This window comes from Stegostoma tigrinum, chromosome 38 (assembly GCF_030684315.1).
Source record: "Stegostoma tigrinum isolate sSteTig4 chromosome 38, sSteTig4.hap1, whole genome shotgun sequence".
Lineage (NCBI taxonomy): Eukaryota > Metazoa > Chordata > Chondrichthyes > Orectolobiformes > Stegostomatidae > Stegostoma > Stegostoma tigrinum.
In genome coordinates this window covers 9,978,028-9,990,384 of record NC_081391.1, presented here as the reverse complement: position 1 = coordinate 9,990,384, position 12,357 = coordinate 9,978,028, and the positions used below count along the sequence as shown (strand labels likewise).

The 12,357-nt window shown below is 49.2% G+C and overlaps 1 protein-coding gene across 3 annotated transcripts in view; it reads right to left on the bottom strand.

Moving 5' to 3' along the window:
• LOC125447303 (caspase recruitment domain-containing protein 11-like) overlaps positions 1–12,357 on the bottom strand; it is a 113,295-nt gene that overhangs the window by 88,908 nt on the left and 12,030 nt on the right. For all 3 annotated transcript variants that reach the window (XM_048521612.2, XM_048521614.2, XM_048521613.2), the window contains exons 2-3: positions 6,908–7,132; positions 1,141–1,278 (exon numbers count right to left, since the gene is read on the bottom strand). In XM_048521612.2, the coding sequence (XP_048377569.2) occupies positions 1,141–1,278; positions 6,908–7,132 (363 nt within the window). The remainder of the gene's footprint in view (positions 1–1,140; positions 1,279–6,907; positions 7,133–12,357) is intronic.

Genomic DNA, 12,357 nt, shown 5'->3' with positions numbered 1-12,357 from the left:
GCTGTGGAGTAAATAATGTGAACTGTTCTGGTCCCCAACACCATGAAAGGCACATTGAGACCACTCAGGACGTGTGAAGACAAGGATCTGACCCGAATACAGAGGTTAGACCCATAACAGAAAGAACTGAACATTCTGGAGCTATTTTGTCAGGTGAGATTTATAACATTCTAACAGGATTGGATGGGGTAGACGCAGGGAGGATGTTCCTGATGGTGGGTATGTCCAGAAACAGGGGTCTAAGGATTCGGGGTAGACCACTTAGGACAGAGATGAGGAGACATTTCACCCCAAGACTGGTGAGCCTGTGGGATTCATTACCACAGGAAGCAGTTGATGCCAAAGCATTGAATGTATTTAAGAGGTGGCTAGATATAGCACTTGGGGGGGAATAGGATCAAAGATTATGGGGAGAAAGCAGGATTAGGCTATTAACTTGGACGATATGGAGGTGGCATGGTGGCTCAATGCTTAGCATTGTTGCCTCATAGCGCCAGGGGCCTGGGTTCAATTCCAGCCTCAGGCAACTGTCTGGAGTTTGCACCTCGTCTTCGTGGGTTTCCTCTGGGTGCTCCGGTTTCCTTCCATGGTTAGGTGGATTGGCAATGTGAAATTGCCCCACAGTACTCAGAGATGCGTAGATTAGGTGGGGTTATAGAAGGATGGGTCTGGGTGGGATGTGCGGAGGCTCAGTGTGGACTTATTGGGCCGAAGGGCCTGCTTCCATGCTGTAGGGATTCTATGATCAGCCATGATTGTGAAGAACAGCAGAGCAGTCTTGAAGGGCTGAATGACCTCCTCTTCTATTTTTTTTTCTCTGGCAGCTCATTCCATATACGCACCACCCTCTGCAAGAAAACATTGCCCCTTAGGTCCCTTTTAAATCTTTCCCCTCTCACCTTAAATCTATGCCCCTCTAGTTCTGGGCTCCCTTATCCTGGGGAAAAGATCTTGACTATTTACCCTAACCTTGCCCCTAATCTCTACAATAGGATTGGACTTAAACCTATGGTCCCCGAGCAATAGCCTAAGCCTCTAGACCACTAGTCCATTGACTTTAGCACTCCACCAACGCCTCATTGCTAACTCTTAGTTGATAGGTGATGAGATAGTTAGTGCAGTAAACAATGACTTACTTACCGACTAGCACTGAGCAACATCTGGTTGGCTCCTTGCCTGTTATTAACTTGTACAGTTCAGCATAGTAAAGTTCCAGGCTCTCCAGAAAAGCTTCGTATCCACGTTTACCTCGCGAACGCAATATGTCCAGAAGGCGGCCTGTGGGCAGAAAGGTAACACCCATGGTACAGTCAAGAGGAAGATTTGACCAGATCCCTGCATCCCATGCCAAACTGGCAATGCCAATCAAGGTGCCATCATGGGCCCCAGCAGCCTGGTGAAACAATGGAAGCTGGCTTTGCTGTCCCATCCCTTGGTGGCTCAGTGGTTAGCACCGCAGCCTCACAGCGCCATGGACCGGGGTTCGATTCCAGCGTCAGGTAACTGTCTGTGTGGAGTTTGCACAATCTCTCTCTGTCTGCGCGGGTTTCTTCCGAGTGCTCTGGTTTCCTCCCACAGTCCAAAGGTGTGCAGGCTAGGTGGATCGGCCATGCTAAATTGCCCGTAGTGTTCAGGGGTGTGTGGGTTATAGGGGGATGGGTCTGGGTGAGATGATTCAAGGGGTGGTGTGGACTTGTTGGGCCAAAGGGCCTGTTTCCACTCTGTAGGGAATCTAGTCTAATCTAGTCCCATCCCCTGTACGTGTGTGAGGGAGAGGTTACAGCAGACCTTATGTCTTATTTTTGCTCTTTGTGGACGCGGCATGGCAAGACCAGTACTTGTTGCCTGCCCCTAATTTCACTTTATTAGATTGACTTGCTGGACCATTTCAGAGGGCACTTAAGAGTCAACCACGTATGGAATTGAACCTGATCAATGTGAGGTGGTACACATTGGAAGAAGAGGCAAGTACAAGGGAGAGCTGAATAAATGGCAGGATGCTATGAAGCTCAGAGCAAATGGGGGATCTTGGGATGCTTGACCCCAGGCCCCTGAAGGTGGCAGGACAGGTTAATGGGGTGGTTGAGAAGGCACACGGGATACTTGCCTTGCTCAGTCTTGGAAAAGCATAGAGGTTATGGTGAGAGAGATAATAGGAATTGCAGGTGTTGGAGAATCCGCAAGAACAAGGTGTAGAGCTGGATGAACACAGCAGGAAAAGTAGCATCAGAAGAGCAGGAAAGCTGGCGTTTCAGGCCTGGACCCTTCTCAGAAATGAGGGAAGGGAAGGGGGATCTGAAATAAATAGGGAGCGAGGGAGAGGTGGATAGAAGATGGATTGAGGAGAAGATAGGTGGAGAGGAGACAGACCGGTCAAAGAGGCAGGGATGGAGCCAGTAAAGGTAAGTGTAGGTGGGGAAGTAGGGAGGTGATAGGTCAGTCCAGGGAGGAGGGGACAGCTCAAGGGGGTGGGATGAGATTAGTAGGTAGAAGATGGGGGTAGGGCTTGAGGTGGGAGGAGGGGATGGGTGGGAGGAAGGACAGGTTAGGGAGGCGGGGACGAGCTGGGCTGGTTTTGGGATGTGGTGGGGGGAGGGCCCATTTATCCTCATTTTATTTTAATTTGTTTCCCTAACCAACCTATTCAGTGATGATAGTACACACCTCTGGTGGATATGAGACTTGGACCCAGGCCTCCTGGCCCAGAAGTAGGGACAATAACACCTCCACCACCAGAGTCCTATTCCATGCTTGTTATATTGACTTTTTTCGTTTTTACACTCATTTTATAACATGCAGGTTTAATGATTAATTATGAATGGATCGCTGGTTGATAGGGGATGCTTAACCCGCAGCTGAGAAATGCATGAAGTTGTTTCATCACAGAGCTGTACCACACAGAAACAGACCCTTCGGTCCAACTCATCCATGTTGGCCAGATATCTAAATTAATCTAGTCCTATTTGCCAGCATTTGGCCCATATCACTCTGATCCTTTCCTATTCATGTATCCAGCTGCCTTTTAAATGTTGTAACTGTACCAGCCTCCAGCACTTCCTCTGGCAGCTCATTCCATACACGCACCACCCTCTGGGTGAAAAAGTTACCCCTTCAGGTTCCTTTTAAATCTTTCCCCTCTCAACTTAAACCCACACCCTCTAGTTTTGGACTCCACTACCCTGGGGAAAAGACCTTGGCTAATCATCCTATCCATTCACTTACGTTTATCTTGAGTTGGCATGACAGCGAGTTGCTCTCCAGCTTGTGGTAGCATAAAATATTTAATTTTCGTCAATAGTACAGGGGAAGATTCAAAAGGAAGTGTCTTACTTGGTGGAGAACAAACAAGAACAAAGAACAGTACAGCATAGGAACAGGCCCTTTGGCCCACCAGGCTTGTGCTGGCACAGGGCGCCTTTCTAAACTTACTCGGGATAGTAAGAAGTGCTGGTGCTAAAGTCAGAGATAACAAGGTGTGGAGCTGGAGGAGAACAGCAGGCCAGGCAGCATCAGAGGAGCAGGAAAGTTCCTGGCCTAAAACGTCAACTTCCCTGCTCCTCTGATGCTGCCTGGGCTGCTGTGCTCCTCCAGCTCCACACCTCGTTGCCACCTTTCTAAACTTAAAACTTTTTATAGAGTCACAGAAGCATTGAGCACAGAAGCAGACCCTTCAGTCTACCGCATCCATGCTGATCAGCTTTCCCAAACTACACTTGGTTCACTTGCCAGCATTTGACCTGAAGCTGGATGAACACAGAGGGCCAAGCAGCAGAGGAGCAGGATAGCTTGACGTTTCGGGTCAGGACCCTTCTCAGATTCTCCAGCATCGGCTGTTCCTACGATCTCAGAGTTAAAAGAGAAGTTGTTGAGGGTGAGGACGAACTTGGCCAAGTGGAGGATGCTGGTGGTGGGTGGGGACAGTTCAGGTCCTACCCATGCCCCTGTCCAAATGTCTTCTCACTGTTGTAACTGTACCTGCATCTACTACCTTCTCTGGCAGTTCATCCCCTCTGTTGGGAAATATGGCCCCTCAGCTCCCTGTTAAATCTTTCCCCTCCCACCCTAAACCAATGTCCCTCTAGTTTTGGATTCCTCTACCCTGGGGACAAGACCTTTGCTATTCACCCTATCCATCCCCCTCTTGATTTTGTGCACCTCTATAAGGTCACCCCTCAGCTTCCTGCATTCCAGGGAAAATAGCCCCAGTCTATCCATGCGGGTTTGATCTCTCTATTCCCTGCCTGTCCGTCACGATGCCTCTTACATGTTGCTACAGTACCTGTGTTCCCACCTCCTCTAGTGGCACATAAAAGTCTGAAATTAACAGTCTAACAATGGCCATGAATTCACTGTCGTTTAAAAAACCCATCTGGTTCACTAATGTCCTTTATAGTGTGATCTATACCTGGTCTGCCATCCTCACCTGGCCTACACATGACTCCAGTCCCACAGCAATGTGGTTGACTCTTAACTGCCCTCTGGGCAATTAGGGATGGGCAATAAATGCTGCCCGGAAAGCGATGCCCTCACCCCGTGAATGAATAAAAAAATGGTTAGCGAGGGGAAATGGTGTCGAGGTAGCGGATGAACTGAGGCTGGTGGAGCAGTCTCAAGGGGCTGAATGGCCTACTCCTTTCTCACAGACAGAGGCTTTGAAACTCTTTCTTAAAAGGCAGTGAAAGCAGTGTCCTTGAATATTTTTCATACAGACATAAGTACATTTTTGCTAAACAAGGATGCAAAATATTTCCCGGGTTGGGCAGGAATGTACAGTATTCAGGTAAGCCACAATCCTATCGAATGAGAGAAGGGGAACGATGGGCAGAGTGGCCTGCTGTCACGTGTAATTCACATTTCCAGCGTACTCCTATGTCCTATGCTCCTAGTAACGGATACAGTTAAGGGGAACTCGGATTCAGTGAGAAAGGGTTACTGTGTTGTGCAGATGGAGTTAGGTACAAGGCAATGGGAGTAAGTTTGTGTGAAATACAAATACTAGCATGTGCCTACCAGGCTGAATGGCCTGTTTCTGCACTGCAAGCGCTTTGTCATACAGCTCTGAGACTGAAAAGGATCTCTTATTCTGTGATGTTATTCCTTTTTCTGGGAAGAGAACTGAGGTCTACGTGTCACAGAGTCACAGAGTCATCCCAGTACAAAAGGAGGTAGTTTGTCCCATTGTGCCTGGACCAGCTCACTAGACAAGCATCATTCCCAATCTCCTGCTTTGCCCCCTTACCCCTTGTGCACAATTTTTTTAATTGAAATAATCATCAAATGCCCTCTTAAAAAGCCTCCATTGTCTGGAGTGCCATTTTTCTGGTGCTGAACAGCTCCCATGTGTTTGAGACTGGCCTGAAACACCGGAAGACTCAGGCTCTGAGTCTTTCAGCCCAGGAGAATTTTTCTCACCCCCCCCCACCCCCACCGCCGCTCCCCCCGCTCCCCTCCTCAGTCCTGGGTGCTCTATCCTTTAAGGCATCATTCCTTGAAACAGTCTGTGGTAAATACAGAACCGCGGTTGGTATTTCTGATGGATAAGGATACAAACGGGCCGAGGGGTCGTGGGGGGTGGGGGGGGGGGGGGGCGCGAGGCGGAAGACGTGACGGAAACCACTGAATCTGAGAGATGGTGGTGGTGGTGGCAGTGAGGGAGGTGGCTGGGCAGATGCCAAACCTTCAGGGCCTGAGAGAGAGTTCACAGACCAGAGCTATGGTGATGGGAAGCTCACATTCTGACAGAGAGAGAAGGGGGGACGAGGGGTGGAGAGAGAGAGAGCGAGAGAGAGACAGCGAGAGAGAGAGAGAAGCAGTGGCAGGTGAGAGAGAGAGAGAGAGAGACAGAGAGTGTGAGAGAGAGAGAGAGAGAGAGAGAATGAAGAGAGCGCGAGAGCCGGTGAGGGGGGAGTGGAGAGAGGGAGAGAGAGAGAGAGAGAGAGAGAGAGAGAGAGAGAGGGAGAGAGAAGGGAGGGGGAGAGAGAGAGACAGAGTGCGGGTAGAAGAGAGAGGAAGAGAGAGAGGAAGAGAGAGAGGAAGAGAGAGAGGGGAAGAGATAGAGAGAGAAAACCAAGTAACAATCTGAGAATGTTCCATGCCGAGAACTGTTTCTGATGGTGGGACATCTTGGGTGGCTCAGTGGTCAGCACTGCAGCCTCTCAGCACCAGGGGCCTGGGTTCAATCCACCCTCAGGCAACTGTCTCAGTGGAGTTTGTACATTTCAGATGCGATGGGATGGATTTAAGAAGGACCCGAGGGACCACATTTTCCATACAGAGATTGGTGCGTGGATGGAATGACCAGCTGGAGAATGTGTCTGAGACAGGTGCAATGGCAACATTTAACTTATATTTGGATAGGTACATGGATGGGAAGGGTTTAGAGCGATATGGACCAAATGCGAGGAATTGGAGCTGGCTGAGTGGGCACCGTGGTCAGCATGGACCAGTGTGGGCTGAAGGGCCTGTTTCATTGCTGTTTTACTCTATGACTCTATTCTCTCTGAGTCTGTGCCCCGGTTTCCTCCCACAGTCCAAAGGTTTGCAGGTCAGGTGGGTTGGCCGTGCTGGATTTAATTTATTGTCGCATATACAAAGATACAGTGAGAGCTACTGTTTTGCTTGCCAACCAGGCAAATCATACCCTGCCCAAGTTCAGCAGAGTAATAACAGAGAATACAGAACATAGTGATACAGCTGCAGAGATATAAATGACAGACGAAGTCAACGGTTTAGGGATTACGGGGATACAATGGTGGGAGGGAGACTGGGGGTGATGTTCTATGGGCCCCACGGCCTCTTTCTGCGCTGTGCGGGGTTAACATGGTGAATGCCTCTCTCAACGCAGAGACAGCAGGGGCCAGAGGAGGCCAGCTCTGAGATTAAAAGAAGTGAAGTGCAGGGAGCTTACTTGCGCGAGCCCTTCGGGAGGTCAGCAGGTGGGAGCACAGGATCTCATCCTCGTCCTCCTCGTCGATGACCTTGCATTGCCGGAGGTACGCTGTCAGCTTGCTGGGGTTAATGGTCTTGGTCAGAACGTGACGCTTGCTTTCGATTTTCTCCCACAACCGCTCCTGGTCGTCCTGGTCTTCCGCCCAGGTCAGACTATCGTCACCTTCCATCGTCTCCTTTTCAGCTGGAAAAGAATGGTATCCACGTTTACCCTACAGACTGCATTTGTATAGCACCCTCGGTAAGGATAAAACTGCCAAATAATGCACGGCAGCGTGAGCAAACCGAGCCGCAAATTCCTGCAACACCCTTGAGACCACTTCTTGGCCCATCTCGATCTCCATTTCCTTGAGATTTACATCACAGTAGCTCCTGCACGCTATCACTGTTCTTGGAAAGGTTTCGAATGCCACTCCTGCTTTATTTTAAAATCTTGCTCAAGGCAGTATTTTATTTTTGTTTTGTTATTGTCTGCAAAAAATAATCTGCAAATTTGTTTTTAAAAAATGTGGGCAACACCCAGCCACGGGACTGTCTAACAACCCAGGCAAGCATCATCCGAACACCGACCACACATCACCTTATCTCGGTGACTGCAAGGGGACACATTGATACACACAGGGAGACACAGGCGCACACACACACACCGAGAGATACAGGTTGATACACACAGGGAGACACAGGCATGCTCTCACACACACACACACACACACACACACACACACACACACACACACACACACACACACAGATACAGGTGCATGCACACACACACACACACACACACACTGATACACACAGGGAGACACAGGCGCACACACACACACCGAGAGATACAGGTTGATACACACAGGGAGACACAGGCACGCTCACACACACACACACACACACACACACACACACACAGATACAGGTGCATGCACACACACACACACGCACTGATACACTCAGGGAGATACAGGCAGATACACAATATACACTCAGAGGTACAGACACGCGCACACACACACACACACACAGATACAGACGCACACACACACGTACTGATTTGTCTCTCTGCACCTCACACTCGCACACAGATTTACAGACTGAGAGACCCAGACAGACACACCCCATTTTCCACCAGGGATTTCTGAATGCCATACAGTGAAGTTGGATTGCTCACAGGTTATGGTTTCAAATAAGCAATTTTTAAAACTTAAATTCAAAATGTTTGCAAGGCAAGTTCAGGAATTGAGTTTATGGAAACCTGCTCCCTGCATGGTGCTGTTTTTTAGTTACAACCCAACTTGTTCACTCGTGCCCATCAGATAGCAGGAGGTAATATTATGATCCTTTTTGAGACCGTGAACAAAAGAACAAATCTGCACTGACAGGAACTGATGGATACGATTTCAGCTTTTCCAACTTTTACTTCAACAAGCAAACCAAGCCAAGATAAATTACAGATGACAAGGTGTGGAGCTGGATGAACACAGCAGGTCAAGCAGCATCAGAGGAGCAGGAAAGCTGATGTTTCGGGTTGGGACCCTTCTTCAGAAAATGAGTCCAGACCCAAAACGTCAGTCTTCCTGCTCCTCTGATGCTGCTTGGCCTGCAGTGTTCATCCAGCTCTACACCTTGTTATCTCAGATTCTGCAGCATCTGCAGTTCCCACTATCTCCCAAGATAAATTACATCTGCTTTTACAATCGCATTGTACTCGACAGAAACCACTGAATACACTTTAAACTGCCCATATAATAAAGGCTTTCCTCCTAGTTTAACTGACAGCCCCTTTGTCACAGATAGCACTACACTCCAGACCCGGTCTTCCTCATACTGACTGCATGCTCCTGCCTTCAGCCAGGACTTAGTCATCAGCTCAACTCCTGCTTTAAGGTGGTGAAGTGGTAATTTCAACAGACCTACACAGCCACGCTTAATGTATTGGGATCATAGGTCCAAATCCTCCTGTATCTGATGGGGTTTATGCTCAGTGGGTGCAAGTGGTGTTGAAAATGAGCCAGGAACATTAACCATGGGCTGATTTATTTTTTTTTCTGGTTACATTGAGTTTATTTGGAGGGTTTTTCACCGCAAGTTTTCATAACCCATCTTACCAAACCCAATCTCATTCATTACTTACCATGTCCCTGTGGCATCTCTCACATGTGTTTTCTGTCTCCTGTTGCCACATGCTGTTCTTGGGGCAACTCATCCCTCAGCGGCGATGTCCCAGAATTCACCAGCACCCCACGTGCCCTTGCCGTGTTGGCTTGAGGTTGCTGCCCAGGCTCAATTGCCTGAAGATATGTGCAGCATAGGAGGAAGGCTAATGGCCCTCTCCACTCTAACACCATTTTCTCTCCAATACCGCACACTCGCTCAATCTGTGCGAGTGCACCCACCTTCCACCAAACTCTCACTATTGCCTGCAACATCTCCCCTCCCTCACTTTCGCCCTCACTGATCCCCTACCATCACTAACTCTGCATGCTGACCACATCAACGGTGCTGAGGTAGAGATGGTCGATGGTGTCAGGTTCCTGGGAGCGATGATTACCAACAATCCCTCCTGGTTCACCCACGTTGACGTTACAGTCAAGAAAGCACAGCAATACCTCTACTTCCTCAGGAGGCTAAGGAAATTTGGCATGTCCATCGAGAGTCGTTACCAATTTTTATAAATGCACCATAGAAAGCTTCCTACCTAAGTGCTTCACACTGTTGTATGGCAACTGCTGTGCCCAGGACCGTAAGAAAGACCGAGAGTTGTGAACATGACCCAGTCCATTGCGCAAGCCAGGCTCCCATCCATTCACTCCATGTACACCTCTCACTGCCTCAGGAAAGCAGCCAACATCAAAGGCTCCTCCCACCCCAGGTATAGCCTGACACCTTAAGACCGTAGAGCGTAAGAAATTGAAGCAGAATAAGGCCATTTGGTCTATCGAGTCTGCCCTGCTGTTGGATCATGCCTGACAAGTTTCTCAACACAATCTTCTGACCTCCTCACAGTAACCCTTAATCTCCTTATTAATCAAAGCTTATCTATCTCCATTTTAAACACATGGCTGTGTCAGTGTCTCAAATTGTCTGTGTGTGTGTGTCTGTGTGCCTGTGTGTGTGTGTGCCTGCGTGTGTGCGTCAGTGTGTGTCTGTGCCTGTGCCTATGTGTGTCTGTGTGTGTGTGCCTGCCTGTGTGTGCGTCAGTGTGTGTCTGTGCCTGTGTGTGTGTGCCTGCGGTTTTAGAGGGCTGTTTCTCGGACTGGAAGCCTGTGACCAGCGGTGATCCACAGAGATCTGTGCTGGATCTACTTTCCCTTTCCATTTACATAAATGATTTCGATGAGAATGACTGAAGGCATGATTAGCAAGTTTGCGGATGACACCGAGATTGATTGTTTCGTACGCAGGGAAGAAGCTTATCCAAGGCTACAGAGAGATCTTGGTCAACTGGATGAAAGAATCATACTCTCTGCCAAGCTCTTCCATCAGGGAGAAGATACAAAAGCTTAAACACATGGAGCAACATGTTCAAGAACAGCTTCTTCCCTGCTGAATGGACATCTCAAATTTTAAATTGAAAGTCAATATCGCTCTCCTGTGTGCACCTTCTCTGCAGCTGTAACATTGTATTCCTCACTCTGTTCTACTATTCTAATGCACTTTTCTGGTGTGATCTGCCTGTACTGTACTCAAAACAAAACTTTTCCCTGTACCTAGGTACACGTGACAATAATAAATCAAGCCACAGCTGCACCACCCCCTTCTGCCTCCTGTAGTACCTCCATCTCTCTCATTCCAGGAGGCAGAGAGCGTCAAAACAGAGGGCGGGCTGCCTGACATTCAGCTTCTCACCCCAACATTGAGAGACTCCTGACTCTGACTGCCCTGACTGGTAACCCCCTCAGTGGGACAGTGGTTAGCACCTCTGCCATACGTTGCCAGAGACCCCGGTTTGATTCCAGCCTCAGGTGATTATCTGTACGAAGTCTGTACATCCCCCTCGTGGGTTTCTGAGATGAGGCAGTGCAAGGCAGGAAGCATTCCAGCTCGACTCGGAGTGAATGAGCACTAAGCGAATACGTGAGCATCCCTGAGGTGCAGCCTGGTCCAACCTGCAAACTATATGGCATCTCACTGCGCGTTCGTTAGGCTGGCACACCCTGTGATGCAAGCCTGTGCTTCCAGAGGTCACTGCCAGTCAAAGTTACAAAAGGATGGTGTGGGGCTTAGCGGATGCCAATATCTGTGGAGAAGAGGGGTGCACGGCTGGTGCCCATGGATGGGGTCCTGGTTTGCTTGTTAGCAACACTCAGGTCATTCAGAGTAAGTGGTGAGCTCAAAAACAGAAGTTGCTGGAAAAGCTCAGCAGGTCTGGCAACATCTGTGGAGGAGAAAACAGGGTTAACATTTCGGGTCTGGGTGACCCTTCCTCAGAACCTTTTTATTTAGAATCCCTACAGTTTGGAAAGAGGCCATGGAGCAACTGAGTCGACAGTGACCCTCCAAAAAGCATCCCACCCAGACCCAACCCTCCTATCCCTGTAACTCCATGGCCAGTCCACCCTACCCTGCACATCTCTGGACTGTGGAAGGAAACCGGAGCACCTGGAGGAAACCCTTCGTGGACACGGGGGGAATGTGCAAACTCCACACAGGCAGTCACTCGCAACCACCCCCCACCCCATAAAACTCCCTGGTACTGTGAGGCAGCAGTGCTTCCCCTACTTTTTTCCACCAGGCCTGAAAAATCCCAGTGCATCATCTCCAAAAGGCATTAATTGTGGCTCTCGCTCCCTTCTGCCAACACTCCCACACCACCCCCCACCCCAGCAGCGTACAATCTCGCCTCTAGGACCACATGGTACAGGGGCAGGGTGGACTACACAGGGCGATGGCACATTATTCTGCATCTGCCCGTCTACGTTAGCAGCTCTGCAGCTAAAAATACACCTCAGTAACCCTGTGTAATCATGGTACTCAGATAAACAGAATCAACCTTGTCAGGCATTCCTCCAAGCTACACACAGGCAATTTCTTTGGTCAAATACTGATTAACTGAACTCATTAGCAGGAGGAGCCTGCAGTCAAATGTTCAACCAACACCAGATACAAAGATCTACTCTGGATGTGGCATTGTTCAATGCTCAGGTATTGGAACCCCCTCCCAGCTCACTCCCAGCTCTGTCCAAGCTCTATCCTAGCTCACTCTCAGCTGTGTCCATACTCACTCTAAGCCCTATCCCAACTCTATCCAAGCTCACTCCCAGCTCGTTCCCACCTCTGTTCAAGCTCCCTCTGAGCTCTATCCCAGCTCTACCCAAGCTCACTGCTAGATCATTCCTAGATCTGTCCAAACTCACCCTGACCTCTATCCCAGTTCATTCCCAGCTCTAAGATAATAAAATGTGAGGCTGGATG